At 47.4% G+C, this 19,739-nt stretch overlaps 1 protein-coding gene across 6 annotated transcripts in view; it reads left to right on the top strand.

Annotated features, from left to right (window-relative positions):
• ca16b (carbonic anhydrase XVI b) overlaps positions 1-19,474 on the top strand; it is a 70,861-nt gene extending 51,387 nt beyond the window's left edge. For 5 of the 6 annotated variants that reach the window (XM_084704638.1, XM_084704642.1, XM_084704641.1 and 2 more), the window contains 21 exons: positions 1,490-1,674; positions 2,952-3,060; positions 3,180-3,229; positions 3,610-4,333; positions 4,953-5,091; positions 7,971-8,062; positions 10,942-11,033; positions 12,038-12,134; positions 12,275-12,357; positions 12,483-12,617; positions 12,737-12,871; positions 13,032-13,204; positions 13,901-14,036; positions 14,209-14,355; positions 14,632-14,725; positions 15,098-15,174; positions 15,266-15,394; positions 15,613-15,759; positions 15,867-16,009; positions 16,422-16,557; positions 17,581-19,474. In XM_084704638.1, coding sequence (XP_084560764.1) covers positions 1,490-1,674; positions 2,952-3,060; positions 3,180-3,229; positions 3,610-4,333; positions 4,953-5,091; positions 7,971-8,062; positions 10,942-11,033; positions 12,038-12,134; positions 12,275-12,357; positions 12,483-12,617; positions 12,737-12,871; positions 13,032-13,204; positions 13,901-14,036; positions 14,209-14,355; positions 14,632-14,725; positions 15,098-15,174; positions 15,266-15,394; positions 15,613-15,759; positions 15,867-16,009; positions 16,422-16,557; positions 17,581-17,727 — 3,170 coding nt within the window. In that variant the 3' untranslated portion in view covers positions 17,728-19,474. Of the gene's footprint in view, positions 1-1,489; positions 1,675-2,951; positions 3,061-3,179; positions 3,230-3,609; positions 4,334-4,952; positions 5,092-7,132; positions 7,172-7,970; positions 8,063-10,941; positions 11,034-12,037; positions 12,135-12,274; positions 12,358-12,482; positions 12,618-12,736; positions 12,872-13,031; positions 13,205-13,900; positions 14,037-14,208; positions 14,356-14,631; positions 14,726-15,097; positions 15,175-15,265; positions 15,395-15,612; positions 15,760-15,866; positions 16,010-16,421; positions 16,558-17,580 lie in introns of all 6 variants that reach the window. The other variant, XM_084704644.1, reaches the window with a different exon arrangement.
• Positions 19,475-19,739: the final 265 nt, after the last annotated feature.

Raw genomic sequence — 19,739 nt, 5'->3', positions numbered from 1 at the left:
ACACAGACTGCTGCTCCTTTAAATGGGGGGCTCTTTGTTTGGAGTCTGGCAGGGAGAATTGATTGGGAACGCTTGTGATGAAGTTGGAGCGCTGTAACGGGCCAGAACAGTCACCATCATTAATATGCATGCTAAAAATAGAGCCGTACAAATTTGTGAAATTGCTTTTGTGCCATTATGTCAACAGGCGGAAACAATTCTCCGACCGATGTCTTCCTTATTCTCGTCTTCCTTGTTTCTCTCGCAGCCTTTTCTTTTCTCTTGGTCTTCTTCATTAACATATCTCTATTTATCTCTGCCCCTCTCTCCCTCTACTCCCACTAATCCTCTGGCTTAGAAGGGAGGACACCCTGTCCAAACAAACCCGCATGTGTTTGTGTTTGGCCTTCTGGGTGATGACTAGATTGTGTTCAGGTCGAGGCTAAGGTGCATGAGGACTGACGATGATGATGATGATTTGGGATAATGAGGATGAAGATACGTTGGCTGGTGAATAAATAGAGAAAAAGCTTTTAAATCCTCAATCAATGGAATCCCATGAAAACACACGTCCTGAACGGGTCCTCACCACCTGTGTATGGACACAGTGAAACCCAGCTATACTATATGGAATCTCATGAAACACACATGTATCCCAGTTGCACCTACTAGCTTTTTTTGGTAATCCTTCACATGATTTTTTTTCGATTCCGTTATTGTACTCTGCTTCTCTCACTCCTATGAGTGAGGAGTCTCTCTCTCCTCCACTCATTCCTGTTCATGTGCTGTTTGCACAGCAGTGGTCTCTCGCCGCCTGAAAGCCCAGTTCAGAAACCTGGTGCAGATGTCATATGAACCAGTTTTCTGACTTTGACTCGCATGCTAACAGATACCCTGACTGATCCCCCCCCCCCGCCTCTGACGCCTGTGTCATGGATACAATGCTGTAGCTTGCAGTGCCCCCTTTAGGTCTTCCCACCGCACTGCAGGGATGTTGCATCTTGTCTGTCAGCTGTCTAACAACACCGTGCACAGTTACCGAAATCCACTGTTTGATATTCCAGTCCCATGCTCACCGGCTTCCTTGTCCTCAGCCATAAGCCAGGCAGACAGACGCCCTTCCTGCGTGCTGTGGTCTCGAGACCCGCCAGGCCCAGCGGTGGTTTTCTTTATGAGCTGACGTAGTATTTCAGGCCGTTTGAAGATGTTCTGGTACAAACGACTGAGTGAGTCAAAGGCAGACAGTAATAACAGATTCAGCCTCTCCTCGGGCTCCCTGCGACCCACTCACGCAGTGTCCCTGCCGTCGCCAGCCTCACAAAGCTGCTCAGATCACAGCACAGCCAGCCAGCAGGCCTTTCATTCCCGCTAGTGTCTGTCACCGCGCGTTACAACAACGGCTCCCCGGGGCATCTTCCTGCCTAGGATGCTGCTATTGTGTCTTACTGTATGAATCACTTCTCTGCTCCCCCCCACCCCCCCCCCCCTTCCTCCTTCCCCTCTCTCGCAGTGTGCAGCAGCGCTCCTGTCAACATGAAGATCAAGCCCATGAACCGGACGGCGCTGGTGGTGAGCTGGGAAAGGCCACTGACCATCTACCATCCCCCTATCCTCAGTTATATGGTCTCCTACAGCTGGACGAGGAGTGAGGAAGCGTACGAGAAGACCTTCCACAAGACTGGAGAGCAGAGCATGGTAAGGTCATCTCCTGTTCAATCCATTCAAGATTGAGTGCCGTATGAAAAAAAGACATATTACAGTGGGAGATGCCTCCATTAGGTTTGATTGGTCTGGACTGTCTCCTACTGTATGTGGTGTCAGAGGATCAGAGAGAGGAATGACAGGATGATGGGAGGTGACTAGAATGTTCTGACAGGTTCTGGATGAGAGTCTGTCTGGATCGAATGGGCTTGACACCAGCCTGTCAATCTCCCCCTGCCTGCTAATAAACGCTGGGCCTTTGGTATCCAATCACACACACTTACACACTCACACACACGCGCTGTGTGAAATGCCTTCCATCCGTTGAGTCAAACGTGTCAGTCTGAGATTAAATGGACACTTTGTGTGACTAATTACAATCACATTGATGTCAAATCTGTCCTCTGTTTTCCATGTAAAGACAGGTAGTTGCCACTTGGGCTAGTTAGACAGCAGACTTGCCAAGTCTAAAAGTTGCGATGCAGCGCATGTCTAGCTCCCAGTCAGAGCTTGATTGATAGGTGCCCAAAGCCAGAGGCGCGTTGGCTGAAGTTAATAAAGTAAATCAGCAGTGACAACAGGAAAGGCCTCTCCGGGAAGAATAGTGTTTTTTCAATGACTTCCATCTCTCTTCACCGTACTCAACTAGCACCTTTTTTCTTTCTCCCTTCACACAGTCAAAGTGTTCTACTTCATCTGTCTGACCCTCTGCTTTTCCCTTTCTCTTCATTTCCATTTTTCTTTTTCAATTTCCGTCTTTCGACGCCTTTATCCTGGTCATATTAGAGATCAGCAGGCTTTCTGCAATCAGAGGATCAATTGAAAACCACTCAGGACCTCCAATTCAAGCCCCTTTGCCTCCAATGCACACACCACACGCACACCGAAACACCTCTGTAATAATAATTTGTTGTAGAACATCCTCTTGAGCATAAGGACACTCTGAGTCACACAGTAAAAGGTTGGGTTAGGATAGAAAGCATATGTTAGAACAGACAGGTTTAACCAGCTGATGGACTTTGCTTTATGCAGACATCATACGTCTCATTTATCTCTTCATCAGCACATCAAGGTTATCCAGCTACTTTCACATACAATATTTATATAGACAGTTCTTTCCCCTTCCATTTGATGTATAACAGTAGCAATATATATGACATAGAATTAGCACCTTGTACGATATTTTATTTACCTTAACAGTTGTATTTTGTATGGTAATACATGTTGAAGTTTGCAGTCATTAATGTGTGTGTGTCTATTTTCTCCTGCAGAAAGCAATGGTGACACACGTGTCTCCAGACATTCTGTACCTGTTCAGAGTGCAAGCTGTGTGTCAGCAGGACCTGCGCAGCGACTTCAGCCAAACCCTGCTCTTCAGCGGTACTGCCTTGCAGCCTAACCCACCATGTCATTCACTGTGCAGAAGAGATACTGGATTTGTGCATTACATCCCCTGTGTCTTGCTTTCTGTATAAACGTATTTTGGTTTTACATTCTAGCAAACACCACCAGGATATTTGAAGGGTCACGAATTGTCAAACCTGGAATGGTAAGTGACCAGAAGATGGCAGCACATGGTTGTAAAATAATGAATAATGGCTGATTAAACATCCCCCCAACACCTCCTCTCTCTCTCTCTCTCTCTCTCTCTCTCTCTCTCTCTCTCTCTCTCTCTCTCTCTCTCTCTCTATCTCTCTCTCTCTCTCTCTCTCTCTTTCTCCCTCTCTCTCTCTCTCTCTCTCTCTCTCTCTCTCTCTCTCTCTCTCTCTCTGTCTCTCTCTCCCTCATCCTCTCTCTCTCTCTGTCTCTCTCTCTCTCCCTCATCCTCTCTCTCTCTCTCTCTCTCTCTCTCTCTCTCTCTCTCTCTCTCTCTCTCTCTCTCTCTCTCTCTCTCTCTCTCTCCCTCTCTCCCCCTCTCTCTCTCTCCAGCCCACTGTGTCTCCTGCCTCGTCTGCAGACATGGCTCCCATCAGCTCCGGCTCCTCCACCTGGACCTCCTCCGGCCTCCCCTTCTCCTTTGTCTCCATGGCAACGGGCATGGGCCCTTCCTCCAGTGGCAGCCAGGCGACGGTGGCTTCGGTGGTGACCAGCACCCTCCTGGCAGGGCTGGGCTTCAGTGGGGGGGTCATCTCCTCCCTCCCTGGCTCCCTCTGGCCCACCCAGGCCCCAGCCACCAACGGCCGGGCCACCCGCCCACCCGCCCAGCCGGCTCCCTCCACCCCTGAACCAGCCGGCCCCAACGGCTCAGACACAGACACCCACACTGACGAGCACGAGGTGAGTCAGCAGGACGAGGGAGAAGAGGGAGAGAAGGAGGAAGGAGAGGAAGAGGAGGGGGAGGAAGACAGGAAGAAGAAGAATAAGAATGCCTCCGATGAGGTGACGGAGACACAGCTGAATAGCACCGTGGCAAAAGAGTCCACCATCCCTAGTCCCACGTCCACAGCCAAAGAGAAAGATGAAGGGAAAGACCGTGCGTCCCGGACGACCACAGCGCCCCCCAGTTCAGAGGAGGACCAGCTGGTCAATGTGGTGAAGAATACTCAGGAGTTCAACAATGACACAACAGAGATGCAGATTCCCCAAAGCCCCACCCGCTCTCCTAAAGGGAGCGGCGAAGAGAAAAAACGCTGGCCTTTCTCTGTCCAACCTGGTGAGCCGAGATCCACACCAAATACAAGGGATTGTGTCATTTAAAGGGAAACTACAAACCCATGCCTTCCCCCTTAAACTTAAGTTTACAGTTTCACTATTAAAACGCCATAATATGCAACACTTTTGCAATTAAAAATCAAGTTGAAGGCTGGAATTGTTTTTACAGTACAGTTTGACGTAAGATTAGCTGCAGCTACAGCCTCAGCTTGCTTGCGTATCAGTATAACTCAGTGCCTCGAAGGCATAAAACGGCTGCTGCGGGGGCCATTGGATGTATACATATACAATATATATGTATATAGCTGCCTGGCAGACAGAAAACGAGGAACCTGGATATTTGTTTTATGAACTGTTTGCTACATCACATATTTTCGTCATTGTGGATAATGGATGTATTTGAGTAAGCCTTGCTATGTGCCTCAGGGCTCCCCCAGTCTATTACCTTCCAGATCTAGCTGCGCTTCCGGAATAATGAATGCACATTTGTGGCCAAATAGAGTAAAGGACTCTTAAGTGTGTCAGTAGTAAAGATGTTTATTCCCCTCTATAAAACAAATTGTATTTGGTGACTGATTGTGTGCTAAGTAATCCATTCTGTTGTGTCCTTACTGCCAAAGACCGGACCGGCGTGTCCAATATGACCCGGAGCCCCCATCCTGGGATGGGCCGTGTGGAGTGGCTGGTCCCCCTGGTGGTGGTGTCTGCCCTCACCCTCCTCTGCCTCGTCCTGCTGCTGGCTGTGCTGGTCTACTGGAGGTGAGGCCTGCTCGACTGGGTCAAAGATGTCCAATACTGCGTGTGTTCTCAAAAGGACCACGTTTCTTTCTTGTCTTGTTTGGAGGACGAGTGGGTCATCATGGTACACCATGCTGCTGAGAGAGCTTCTCCTGTGTCATGCATTTTGGTTCTTGTGATTAAGAGCTCTAATTTGATCCGCAAGCCACCCTTAAGTACCAGACTACAGTTCCACAGTCAGGCAGTTACCCCTTTATGACCCCAGGTCTCCCACTACGCACATACACACAATCACTCCAAAGGCCGGACATGGTCTTGTGTCTGAAGTGGGGTGACTTATCCTCTGTCACCATGGGGATTTCAGGCCCATCTGCCAGAGGGTGTGTGTGTACATGTGTGTACATGTGTGTATGCGTGTGTGTGTGCCGCTCGTGGCCATGCTGCTGGCATCACAAAACGATCTGGAAGGTTTGCCGCTATCTCAGCAAGTCTCCATCTCTCTTTCCCACCCCTCTCTCTCTCTGCTCCTGGGAGACAAGATGATGGCGGGGGGCGGGGAGGGGGTGGGTGGGGGGGGGGGTTGAGGAGATGGTGGTGGGGGACCAGAGGGCCTTGCTGTGCCAAGAGCCAGGGCCCAGCTGTGTGTTCATCTGCAGTGCTGACTCCAGCCCCAGCACTCAGCCTCAGTAATTACACAGGCGAGGCCAGCGGCACATGCCGGCTGTCTAATGAGCCACAACAGCACAATGGATCATTACCAGATCCCCATGCTTTATTTATGCTCAGCTCTGCCCTGAGCAGTGTCAGGGTGGAGAGCGTCAGTGCACATTCATATGTTCTTGTAGTGCTGCTATCTTGCTGCGTAGTCTCCCACTGGTTCTCAGAAGCCCTAAATGTTGTTTTGTTTCGTTGTCAGATTTTGGCACCGTGTTGATCTCCTGCAACGAACCTATGACAGCCTCTGACTGAGATGTAATGTTGGAAAACTTTTAGTGGAAGACAGATCAAGGAAATAGAAGGACTGTGATGAGCAGTCTCATCTGTGTGTGTGTGTCTGCGTGAGTGAGTGAGTGTGTGAGTGAGTGAGAAAGATGTGTGCGCTTGCAGTGGTATTTGAGTGAGAGCTGGGGGACTGTCGGGATGTGAAAGGGCCATCACGGTGGCTGTGACAGCTCCCAGACAATGGCTGTCTTCCCCGAGGGAGCGGAACGCGATGAAAGGCCAGATCAGCCCACTCGCTCTCCTCCCTCCCCCCCCTCTTTCATTCTCTTCCCCTGTCTCTTCCACTCGCCCCCTCTGTCTCATCCTGTCCCTCATCAGTCTAGTCCAGTTATACCACACGATAGGGGGGCATTTAAGGAGAAGCAATTCCTCCTCCAAGCCCCAGCTGATCTGAAGGGTTTTAGTCAGGAATGTAGGTTTCCCTGTCAACAGTACAGAAGGTGACGGATAGGGATCTTCTGTACACAGTTGTATACTTCTCTATGTCTTTATCATGTGTGTTTATGAGTCTATTAAGTGTGTTAAGCCAATGATTGCATTGAGGGCAGGACTCCATCTGGAATCCTCTGAGACAGGCATGGTTGGGTGGAGCTCCAGATGTCAAACACACACCTCGTGTGTATAGGTGGACGCTGGAAGGGCAAGCCACACTGGAGCAGGGGGTGGGGCTGGTGGGTAGGGTTTGTGCTGTGAGTGGAACTGGAGTCCAGTCAGATGAGCTCATCCATCCCTCATCCCTTGGTGTCAATCCACCCTCTCCCCTTCCCTCCCACCCCGTCACACCACGCCTTCCTGCCCCCACTGGGAGTTATTACACGTGGGTGATGAGGGGGGAGGCTGTGACGAAGCCTGGGGACATGCACCTCGCCTGTTCCCCACCTCTCTCTCTTTCCCCTCTCTCTCTCTCTCTCTCTCTCTCTCTCTCTCTCTCTCTCTCTCTCTCTCTCTCTCTCTCTCTCTCTCTATCTCTCTCTCTCTCTCTCTCTCTACACACACAGTACATGCTGTTTAGCCACTCTCTCCTATGTTCTTTGTCTCTCTCTCACTCCTCCACTACAAGGATGACCAGCATCTGCTCTCTGCTCTGCATCAAGTACAGGTAGGGGGGCTTCATTAGTGCATTGGGGATGCATGCTCATGAAAAGTCAGGTGCACCTGCAATACTGCCTGTGTGGGTGTATTTGTAGATGTAGGTCAATCCAATTTCTCAAAAGTTGCTACTGATTGTTTCTGTATATCTCCCAGTTTTGGTTGTTGATTGTTGGCAAATCCAATATTCATATAAAAGAAAAAGGCTAAACATTTTCAAGAATACTGATTTGGTGCTGCATGTTGACGCTGAAGCCACTGTGGTGTGACAAACCCAGCAACGCTCTGTTTAGCTGCTACAGACTCAAGTCTAAATGTGTCATGGTGTTTTTTTTGGTATTGTTTACAAGTTCCCTGCAGTCACATCACTGGGTCTCCACAGGCTGCGATGTACTCTTAGGCTGCTCCAGCACTGCCTCGTGTGTGTGTGTGTGTGTGTGTGTATGACATCAGCTACCCTGGGGCCCTTAACAGCAGTTTACTGCCAGTCCTGGCCAATTACACTCCCCATGCACATGCTGTGGTAGACAGTCTCTAGCAGAGGACGGTGTACTAGTGCCTCAGTGTCGATGTGTTAGCTTGGATGTCTGGCCTGCTGTTGCAGTCATGTCGGACCCCCGCTTCAGAGACTGCTTCCTCTCAAGGTTTCTGCGTTGCCTCCTCTGACTGTGAGCTGCTCCAGGAGCTTCCACAGCCTGTTGGGGTCTGTGGACCCGTTTGGGACCAAACTTTGGGAGGTAGAAGGACTATGCAAAGCATGTGTGATGTCATGAGTTAACCGGAAGCTTCTGTCTTCTTTGTCCTTGCAGGAGGTTTTTCCAGACCGCTCATTTCTACGTGGAGGACTGTAGCTCTCCAAGAGTGGTCGCCAATGACAACATACCTGTTATCCCCATTCCAGGTAAGCCCAACTCGACTCAAACTTATCTGACACTAGGTAACAGAATTTAGGTCAGATTTAGTTTTCTTTTGCATAAGGTTTGGATCAGTTTGGGGTTCTTTGCTCATGTTGTGCTCTATTTCTCTTGGCTGGTGGTGCTCTACTGTCAGTGCTAGAGCAGACTGAGCCTTGATCTTCAATGCTGTTTCCAGAGATAAGTGGGGTAAACAAGCCATGTGTGCAGGCTGCTAAACTAGTTTGAAAATTACTTTTCCTGTCACATAGCACCAACTGTTACGTTTCTTCTCATCTGTATACAGAGAGCCTCGTGTAGAAGTCTGTCTGTAGCTTTGAGTAGCTTATCATCCTTACTTTGAGCCTGATCAAGTCCTCTTCTCTCTGCCACTCACACTGCATCTGCATGAGAAACTGCCGCTGGAGAGCTGCCTGTTCACAGCTCTGACTGGGTTTCTGCCAAGCTCAAGGCCCCAGTCTAGCTTGGACGTGGCAGGAAGTCAATACCAGAGCTTTACTGAGCGCTTTACAGCCCAGGGCATCTGACTGTGCCCCGTCTCAAGGCTGGGATACCGTAGTTAAAGACCACAGCTGCTGTCAGAATGGACTCTCCATCCATTCTACTTTTATTGTCTCCTCCTCTTTTTCATTTATTCTCTTGGAGGGTTGGAGGGCCTCTTGCTGCATTGACAAGTCTGTTAATAATACTTTAGTGAAGGTGAAGGAGTGGAGGTGAGTGGTACTGTTTACGAGGGGGATTTTAGAACAGTGATTGTTATAAAGGTTTGGAAACAGAGAAGACATCCACAACAAGATGTTTATGTGACAGAAGAATAATGAGGGATCGAAGACAGAGGGGTGCAGTCCAAAACTTATAATAATCTTACTGTGTGTGTGTGTGTGTGTGTGTGTGTGTGTGTGTGTGTGTGTGTGTGTGTGTGTGTGTGTGTGTGTGTGTGAGTATGTGTGTGTGCTTGGCTGAATGTTTTGTAGGACAGACTATTGAAACCCACTTCTTCCTGTCCTCTTTTTTGAATATACTGATTGTTTCATGAACTGATTTTCTACTATTGTTCTGACCCTGTATCAATGCAGCTTTGTAGTGCCTTTATTCTTTATAAAAAAACAAACAAAGAAATTACGTCTCAAATCAGTCAGTCTTGCCCTTTAAAAACTGAATTTATTATGCCAGTTGATTCAATTGTCAACAGAGACAAAGAGAGGAGAGGAGAAGAATGGAGAGGTGAGGAGAAGATAAGAGAATAGAGGAGAGCAGAGAAAAGGAGAGGGTAGGAGAGGCTGTTTGATAAATTAACAGTTTAAACCAAAACTAAGCAATCACCTCTAGCAGTGAACCGCGGCGGTGAGAGCTTGAGTGCCTGTGGTCCCAGCTGTGAGGGAAGATTGGCTCTGATAGTAACCAGCAGCCCAGACCCAGCAGCTGGGCCTGCTGTATGCTTGTCTCATTGCCACAGTGACCAGCCCATCACCTCCTCTTCCTAATGTGTGATTGGGGACTGGCTCAAATCAGACAGATGCTACCTCCCTCCAAACTCTCCTATTACCCAATTTAGCCTCTTAGTGCCGGTGACTGGTTAAGCCTAAGTACTATAGCTGTCAGTCTGCAAGGTGATTAATGAGGTCTCTTTGCATGCAAGGACAATGTCATTTTGATATTGAATCTCATTGGTGCTTTTGCATCTCAGTAGATGTCTTGTAGGCCTATGTGGGTGTGTCGGCCCTGGCAGGCTAGTCAGACAGAGGGCAGCGTTCTGTTTTGTCTGTCCAACATGGCACCCAAGGTGACATTGAGACGACAGAACAAGCAAGCCATGTCCTCCAGTTGTAGAGCATAGTGCTGCTCCTTGTTCGACTCCAACTGTGGCCCTGACTGAGGCACACATGACATCCATCATGATCAGTGATTCTGAGACTGTTCAGTGCTGCTAGCAAAATTTCCAGATGACAACCTTTTGAATGTCTATTTTTGTGAAGGACTGGAGGCATGGAGGATTTTACTTATAGCATAGTTACTAATACCAAATCAGTCGACCCCAGACACGATGTAGAGACCCCTTCCGTTTGCTCTCAAAGATCTGAATAGTTACAAGGCCTGCGGTATGAGGTCATCCCTGGGTCGGTGTGGCCATGTGCAGATCTGAGCAGATCCTAGGCTTCATGAGAACACTGGGAGGGCTGGTGGAGGAGGGCTGGAAGAGGGGTGGAGGAGGGGTGGAGGAGGGCTGGAAGAGGGGTGGAGGAGGGGTGGAGGAGGGCTTGAGGAGGGCTGGAGGAGGGGTGGAGGAAGGGTGGAAGAGGGCTGGAGGAGGGGTGAAGGAGGGCTGGAGGAGGGGTGGAAGAGGGCTGGAGGATGGGTGGAGGAGGGCTGGAAGAGGGCTTGAGGAGGGGTGGAGGAGGGGTGGAGGAGGGCTGGAGGAGGGGTGGAGGAGGGCTGGAGGAGGGCTGGAGGAGGGCTGGAGGAGGGCTGGAGGAAGGGTGGAGGAGGGCTGGAGGAGGGCTGGAGGAGGGCTGGAGGAGGGCTGGAGGAGGGGTGGAGGAAGGGTGGAGGAAGGGTGGAGGAGGGGCTGAGCATGGGGAGGTGGCGTCTCTGAGGCTCAGGGACTGGAGGAACATCAGTAACCCTGGTGCTTCACCTGTCACTCAGAACCACTAAGGCTCTCACCCCCATAAAAGGGGGATCTGACAAAGAACATTGGTGCTTTCATGCATTTCATAACAGCTACATTTAATCTACTCGCACACACGCACACACGCACACACACACACAGTATCCACACACACACAGTATCCACACAGACGTGTGTGTAGTATGTTTCCAGCAATCTTTGATTGAGATGTTCCCCCGGGTTGTATTGTTCTTCTAGATGACATGGATGCTGTCCCAGTGAGGCACTTCATCAAACACATCATGGAGCTTTACTCCAACAACCTCCAGGGCTTCGCTGAGGAGTTTGAGGTAGGCGTCTCTCTTCTCTCTTGACCTTGGTGGGATCACTAAGGCTTGAACACATTGGATTTACATGTATATTTTATGATCTCAGCTACACACCAATATAAAATCAAATCAGCTGCACGTTCATTTGTGTGTGGGCTTGAATATCATTTAGACATTACATTTATCAGACGCACTTATCCAGAGCGACTTACAGTAAGTACAGGGACATTCCCCCTGAGGCAAGTACAGTGAAGTGCCTTGCCCAAGGACACAACATCATTTGGCACGGCAGGGAATTGATCTGGCAACCTTCTGATTACGAGCCCAACTCCCTCACCGCTCAGCCATCTAACTCCCATATATGTATGTGAGTATTCTTGTGTGTCTGTTCCTGTTGTGGAGCAGATGGCTGGGGGAGGAAGGTTAATTAAAGGAAGTATATTTGCTGCTTGGTTGGACAGGAACACACTGTCTCTCTGACCAGGTTGAGACACCAGGCAAATACCTCCACCCTGAGGAACCTGTCTAATTGGGGTCATTCACAGTGGTGCATGTGAACATACTTAATTCAGATGCCATCCACAGCCGATTCTCTCTAGCACAACAACAAAACATCAGTCCAGCGAGGACTAATACTGTCTACAAGCCCCTTTCATATTTTTCATATAGTGTTACAGATGAAATGTAAGAAGTCCAACATGCCATTTGATTATGGGGAAAGGGTTTACCCAGAGAGGGCAATCAAATCACCTCGACCTCATGTGATGCTTCATAAAACCCCCAGTCCCAAGCTGTTCCTCCCACTCATCTGTCTTTGTTTCTGGCTACGCTTTCTCTCTCTCTCCCTCTTTCCCTCTCTGTTTCCCTCTCTCTCTCTCTCTCTCTCTCTCTCTCTCTCTCTCTCTCTCTCTCTCTCCCTCTTCCCTCTCTCTTTCCCTCTCTCTCTCTCTCTCTCTCTCTATCTCTTTCCCTCTCTCTCTTTCCCTCTCTCTCTCTTTCTCTGTCTCTGTCTTTCTCTTCCTTAGGAGGTTCAGCGCTGCACAGCAGACTTGAAGATCACAGCCGAGCATTCTAATCACCTTGACAACAAGCACAAAAACAGATACATCAACATTGTGGCCTGTGAGTCAACACCCAGAACAGGACAAGCTGGGATATTAATGGATCTTGGATGTTAAGAGACAGATTGTCCTGTGATACTAAAAGGAAGCGCTGTTTATGGCAGACAGTAATGTGACACTTCACTGTTATGTGTCTCGTAGATGATCACAGTCGTGTCAAATTACGAGCCTTGCCTGGGAAAGACTCCAAACACAGTGACTACATCAATGCCAACTATGTGGATGTGAGTCATATCACCCCCAATCACTTGGAATGTGCTGCTGATAAACTTCCTTTATTTCCTTTTTCTTCTTGTCACCTGTCTACAATGATGTGTGCCTCCCTCTTTGTGGTCCTCTCCTCTCTCAGGGCTACAACAAGCCCAAGGCCTACATCGCGGCCCAGGGACCACTCAAGTCCACGTTTGAGGACTTCTGGAGGATGGTGTGGGAGCAGAACACAGGCATCATCGTCATGATCACCAACTTGGTGGAGAAAGGCAGGGTGGGTGCAGCTTCCATCACCCGCTGAGAAAGAGTGACCGTCTGGACCACGGGCTCGATTGGCTAAATGTCGCAAGAGAGGAGGTGGTCATGGTGAATCTTGTGTTTTTTTCTTCTCAGAGAAAGTGTGACCAATACTGGCCTACAGAGAGCAGTGAGGAATACGGCAACATCGTAGTGACACTGAAGAGCACTAAAGTCCACGCCTGCTACACACTGCGGCGTTTCCTTATACGGAACACCAAAGTAAAAAAGGTAACAGCTGTTATGGTGATGCTGAAGCCTCTCAGCTCGGGGAAGAACCAATATCGTTCCTCATATTTAGTGTAAAACATATTTGAGCGTGTGGCATGTTGCTATTCCTCCCTGTCCTTTAAGTAGTCATGATCTTAAGAGGCAAGCCTCCTTGTTTCAGGGTCAGAAGGGGAACTCGAAAGGGAGGCTGAATGAGCGCATGGTGGTCCAATACCACTACACCCAGTGGCCTGACATGGGTGTCCCTGAGTACACCCTGCCCGTCCTCACCTTCATCAGCCGCTCCTCTGCTTGTCGTACCCCAGACATGGGCCCAGTCCTGGTGCACTGCAGGTGAGACCCTCGCCCACACCCTCCCTTCAGCCGGGTTTACACTGCGCGCGTCTGCGACTTGTTACGGCTCCGACAAGGCTTGGATCCATCTTCCACGCGGTGTAAACTCACACCTGGAGCATTTCAGAAGCAGAGCTACTGTATGAACTACTTTGCCTGTCCGATGTAGACTTCCATTTGATTTTGCATAAGTATAGGACGGTACAACTTGCTAATGCCAATTCTTTGGCCGGTTTAATTGTATATTTCACTGTGTGTGAACTCTGGCTTGGACGTGCCGTCAGTCAAAAATAGAATCATTTAATATACTTTAATTTGATTTAAAATCAAAACAGAGAACAGAGAGCCGGGCCGGTTCTTCAACAGAAGCACTGACTAGAGTGGCCGCGATCAGATCCGCCAGCTGCGTAGGAGCCATTACGGTGTAAACCCATCTATAGTCTAATCCACAGGCTTCATTTTATGAAAAAACTGGTCTTCATTGAGCAAAAGCAGCTCCCTCTAGAGGCTGATATTGGGATTTCATGTGTGGGGCCAGCACCCTCTAGAGGCTGATATTTGGATTTCATGCATGGCACCAGCTCCCTCTAGAGGCTGATATTGGGATTTCATGCGTGGCTCCAGCTCCCTCTAGAGGCTGATATTGGGATTTCATGCATGGCGCTGATCTGCTTGAACTGTGCTGTACCTCCACAGTGCTGGCGTTGGTCGGACAGGGACATACATTGTCATAGACAGCATGCTGCAGCAGATCAAGGACAAGAGCACCGTCAACATCCTGGGGTTCCTCAAACACATCCGCACACAACGCAACTACCTGGTCCAGACTGAGGTAACGCTTCTGTGAGCTTTCAGTTATTCTGCCAGGCACCAAGGCAGGCAACTTCTCCTCACCTGTAGCAGACACAGGAAACAGACTCCCCTCACCAGACCTCTATTACTCCCAATGTGTAGTCTGTGTGGTGTCTAAGCCCTGGATGTCCCAACTCCCTTTCCCCCTGCAGGAGCAGTATGTCTTCATCCATGACGCCCTGATGGAGGCCATACTGGGCAGGGAGACAGAGGTTCCCGCCTGGCAGCTCCATGGTTACGTCAACAGCATCCTCATGCCCAGCTTGGGTGGACGCACCCACCTGGAGAAGCAGTTCAGGGTAGGCCTCAGCAGCCAAGAATAACCTGGCGTGGTTCATTGCCATGGCTGGCAGATTCCACTAGAATAACCCTGTCAGCTGCTTGATGCTTTTTAGTATTTGGCTGATCTGATCTAAGAATCCAAGTCTACTCAGAGATGTTCCTCATGTTGTTCCTGTCCTATGTACTTTATTAAAGGCACCTCTGTTGACTAGCCCACCGAAATAATCAGATTTTCTAATGGTTTTGTCAACTTAGCTAAAACTAAAATCATCCCTGTGTGATTTCCTTTCCAGCTCCTGACCCAGTGCAACGCCAGGTTTGTGGAGTGCTTCAGCGCCCAGAAGGACTGCAACAAGGAGAAGAACCGCAACTCGTCTGTGGTGCCCTGTGAGTCCCACAGGATCATAGACACAGCTCTGCCTCGCCTCTCATCTCCCCTGTTTCGAGACACAAACATTGGTCAAGTTCAAGTGTATTATTTGTCAGGTACACAGAACAACACAAGGTCAGACTGGGCACTGAAATTCTTAAGACAAGACAACACAAGCACCTGGCATAACATAACATATAAGTACACAGAACATAATTGACATCTATGCTGAGCTTAAATAAGTGAAACTTCCCATGCACCATGCTGTGCTCCCGAATAGTGTATTTGTTGCCACAGCAACATGATAGGGGGAATGATAGGGGTGTTCTTATTTAGGGTTGTGGACCTATGAGTTCTGTGATGTCATAAAGATGTTTGCGTATTTTCAGCTGAGCGAGCCCGGGTAGGATTAGCCCCTCTCCCTGGCATGAAAGGAACTGATTACATCAACGCCTCATACATCATGGTATGGTAGTCATGTCTGTTTATATACCTCCATCATATACGCGTCCAGATAATCAGTTCTGCCCATTCATGTGTAACTTTTGATCTATCAGGGTTACTACAGGAGTAATGAGTTCATCATTACCCAGCATCCTTTGCCCCACACCACCACAGACTTCTGGAGGATGATCTGGGACCACAACGCCCAGATTATCATCATGCTGCCTGACAACCAGGGTCTGGTGAGTAGCCTGCTCTGTCCTAGAACCTGCCGCTCACCTGTCTGCTCTGTAATCCAGCAGCTATATCAGTCACAGCCAGTATTCCATTTTGGCGGCAACTTGGTCTTTTTTTTAAAGCTGGTTTTCCCCCCCTGTCCTTTGGTAGGAATATTGTGTGTGAACTGATCCAGCTGTGATGATGCTCACAGTCCCTCTGCTGTGTGCTTGTGTTTGTTCAGGCGGAGGATGAGTTTGTGTACTGGCCTAGTCGAGAGGAGGCCATGAACTGCATAGCCTTCACCGTAACCCTCATCAGTAAAGACAGACTGTGTCTCTCCAACGAGGAGCAGATCATCATCCACGACTTCATCCTGGAGGCCACGCAGGTAAACTGCCCTGACCCCTGACCTCTGACATGTGGCCGATCTTCCTTCCCCTGCCCTTTGATACTGTATTGACTGCGCCTGTTTCTGTGTGTCTCTCCCTGGGTCAGGATGACTACGTCCTGGAGGTGAGACATTTCCAGTGCCCCAAGTGGCCAAATCCAGACGCCCCACTAAGCAGCACCTTTGAGCTCATCAACGTCATCAAGGAGGAGGCCATGACTCGAGATGGCCCCACCATAGTGCATGATGAGTAAGTATCCATGTACAGGGTTTTCCACAGGAAATGTGTTAGTTAAGTAGGGGAGGGCGGGGGGTGGGGGGCGACAGTGCGATAGACCAATGCGGGTAGGGGGGGGGGGGGACGGGCTAGTTTGTGCGATAGACTAATGCGTTCTGCAGAGAAGGGAGACTGGCGTTGGTCACGGTTTGCAATGGAAAAAACAGACGACGTAGTTAAGGCGGCAGGCGTGTGTTGCTTAGGCAGTCGCCTTAACTGAAAAGTGCTGGGGGAAACCCTGATGTAGCGTTAGCATGCAAGTAGTGCATATAGCTCTGCAGTAGCATCTCCGGATGTGGGCTGGAGACTGTTCTCCTGGGGTTTGTAATCCGAAGCGGTGCAGGCTGGACCGGTAGGTTTGACTGTGTCGTCCCTGGTTGAGCAGGTACGGGGCCGTGTCGGCGGGGACTCTGTGCGCCCTCACCACCCTGTCCCAGCAGCTGGAGAGCGAGGGGGCCGTAGACGTCTATCAGGTGGCCAAGATGATCAACCTCATGAGGCCTGGTGTCTTCACTGACCTGGTGAGTTCATACAATGACGCCTGGAAGAGGCTATTATAAGAGCGAGAACATTTTAACTGCTCATTTTGAAGAAAAATGGGGTGCCAAAAATACACACTGAAGCTTCTGCTGTTGGACACAGTGAAAAAAAAGGCTACAAACTGATAGTTTACATGGCTATCAGAGATGGCAAAAGTACTCACATCCCTTAAGTAGAAGTACAGATAATCAAGTTTAAAAATACACTTTTTCACTCAAGTTAAAGTAAAGAAGCATGGACTCTGACATACATAAGTAAAAAGTAACCATTACTACTACCTGTTTTAGTGTTGTAGTAAAAAGTTGTCTACTTAAATCTACATTAATAGATCAAGTGGACTGAAGCAGACTTCTCATCTTTGCAACAGTGTAGTCACTGTGTAATGTAAGTGTAATAGCAGTGTAACAGTGTAGTCACTGTGTAATGTAAGTGTAATAGCAGTGTAACAGTGTAATAACAACATCATAACAGTTTACCATATTTCTTCGATTAAACGCCGGAGCTTTTATTACACTATGTTCATTTTTGTTGCGGTGTTTCTTCGAGGGTGGCGTTTATTCGAGGGCGGCATTTGACCCCTGGTTGTGAAATTACAACGTCACTTAAAGCTCTTTAATTGCTAATTTCTTTTTTTTGAAAGACCACATTCATCCAATGGCATTGCAAGGTAAGACAATAGGACCCATTGGCTTTGTAAATGTGGTCTTTCAAAAAAATCTTATTTGCAAATGTGTTTTTGGAGAGCTAAATGTGATGTTTTACAACCAGGGGTCAAATGCCACCCTCAAAGAAACACTTACGGGGTTAATTAGACGGTTAATTAGTAAGAGAGATTTAGTGAATTGTAGCTGCAGTGTGGCTATAGACAAACAAAGAATAGACAAGGAGGTCAAACACAATGCCTAAAGTGTAAAATTGAAGTGTTAATTTAGTACTTTTTTTAAGAACTAATTTAAATGTAAAAAACGAACTAACTGCCACGGTGTGTGTGTGTGTGTTTCCAGGAGCAGTACCAGTACCTATACCAGGCCATGCTGAGCCTGATCAGCTCCAGGGACAGTGGCCTAAGCCCCATGTACATGGACACTAACGGAGTGGTGGTGATCATGGATGAGTCTGACCCCACAGAGAGCATGGAGTCGCTCGTCTGACAAAACACTCACCTCCACACGCACTTAATTTGTACTATTTCAAGAACTTTGGAAGACTTTCCTGAGGCCTTTATCCTCCAGAATCTTGGTTAAATGAATTAACCTTATAACTTTTTTTACACTGATAAAAAAGTTTTTGATATTTATTTTTTGTCTTTGATTTTGTTTTAATGTTATCCTGCTGAACGGTTGCACCTGTTGTTTAAGTTGATACGATGAGAAAGCAGCTGTGTCCGGTTTGCACTATACTGTCAGTGTTACTGCCTAAATCCACTTAGTGATGATTCACAGAGAGTAGCTGAACCGTGGCTCAACACTAAATTAGACTGCATTAAAGGAGAACTGACGTGTCAACTAACTCACCCCACACTCCAGCTGATCCAGTTCCAATGTCTTAACATAGCCCATCCCTCCAAACATAACCCAACTCAGCCTAGCATGCATCACAGAACGGTCAACCGGTCAAAATACCTGCTCATCAACAGCCCACCAAATGGAAGAAACATTAATGCCTGTAGAAATACATTGTTACTTGCATATTATATCTATATTATCCAAATATATAATTTCTTTTTTTGTAAAACCTCATACTATGTTTTGTTGAAGTGGTATTACAGCATCTACTGTGAACATTTATTGCTTTATATAAAGATTTATTATTGTTTTGTATTGTATATGACTATCTTGATCACAGTAAAAAAGGTTTTGTATACTTCTGTAATTTCGCATACTGTGGCTCCTGCTTGGAGTTTATTTTGTCTGAATGATTGACTGTAGCTACCTACAAGACTATGTTACCTCTGCTCTCATTGTTTGTTTGAACCGGATGTACTAACACAATAGGTTATTCTGTCAAACAGGTTTGATCTAGTTTGGCCTATTTATGTATTTACTTCATTTTAGCAGGGACACGCTTTATTTGTAACCAAAGACATGGTTAAAAATGTGTCCAAAAAAGTCTAGATACATTTCAGTGAAAACAATGTATGCTTTCTTTACCTTGTCAGATCTAGATGCAGACTTTGTGAGATTCAAGTGGGCTGAGATCATGTTTGTTCCCTCCCCTAGCATACAAATCCACTCCTCACCTAGAATTATGCAACATCTCTCTTTCTGCATTAGTGCTCCCTCTCATATCCGCTTCTTTATCAAAGAGCAGTTTGTTAAATGAGGTCAAACTCTCCAATATTTGGAGAAACACTTTGACTTATTGTCATTTATTATCACACTAGGAAACTTTAATAATTAAAAGTTCCATAATAAAGAATGTTAGTTTGTTTTTAAGTCATGTACATATTTTGTTTAAGAAATAAGCTTTTATTTGTTCTCATACAACTTTATATTTTCATAGAGATTTTTTTTCCCTCTTCGTAAAGAGCCCCTCTTCTGATTTAATTCACATTCCAAAAACAAGACCATGTTTGCAGTTAGTTTTTTGTGCAAACATACTACATACTTCTCTCCCCACACCTGAATCTAATTTTGTGACCAGTGTGCACTAAAGTTATTGAGTCACTGAATAGGTTTGCTTCACCCATTTTGGCAAGGTTGGCAGTTGCTCTACTTTGTATCTTGCATTGAAAAATGTTTTGATTTTGTCCATTTATTATATCCAATCATTATATGATAGGATCATAGGTCAAATATCACTATGATACTTTCATATGATGGTGTTATAGTCTAATAGTGCTATTTAATAAGTCAATTGTATTGCTTTACATTAAATAAAGTATGGGTTTTGATGTAGTTCAACCTGGTCTTTCAGTATTTAGCGTTTTGTCTTGCCAAGTTAATTCCTTGTGTACAACTTGTGTTGTACTTAATTCCAGTCACTTTGTAATGTTGCAACATCGCCCTCTGCTGGTTGTCAGACATCCACTCTCAAAAACATCACAAACCTGAGGTCACCCCTTGTTTGTACAGTAATTTTATTTAGAGGCAACAGCTCTTGCATATTACAACTGTTGGCTTTCATAAGGCAAAAGCAAGAATGAATCCACCAGCTAATTCAC

The sequence above is a fragment of the Hypomesus nipponensis genome, chromosome 9 (genome assembly GCF_054491055.1).
Source record: "Hypomesus nipponensis isolate SF chromosome 9, ASM5449105v1, whole genome shotgun sequence".
Classification (NCBI taxonomy): Eukaryota; Metazoa; Chordata; class Actinopteri; order Osmeriformes; family Osmeridae; genus Hypomesus; species Hypomesus nipponensis.
Note: the sequence above shows the minus strand (reverse complement) of the source record. Positions and strands in the feature narration are given on the sequence as shown.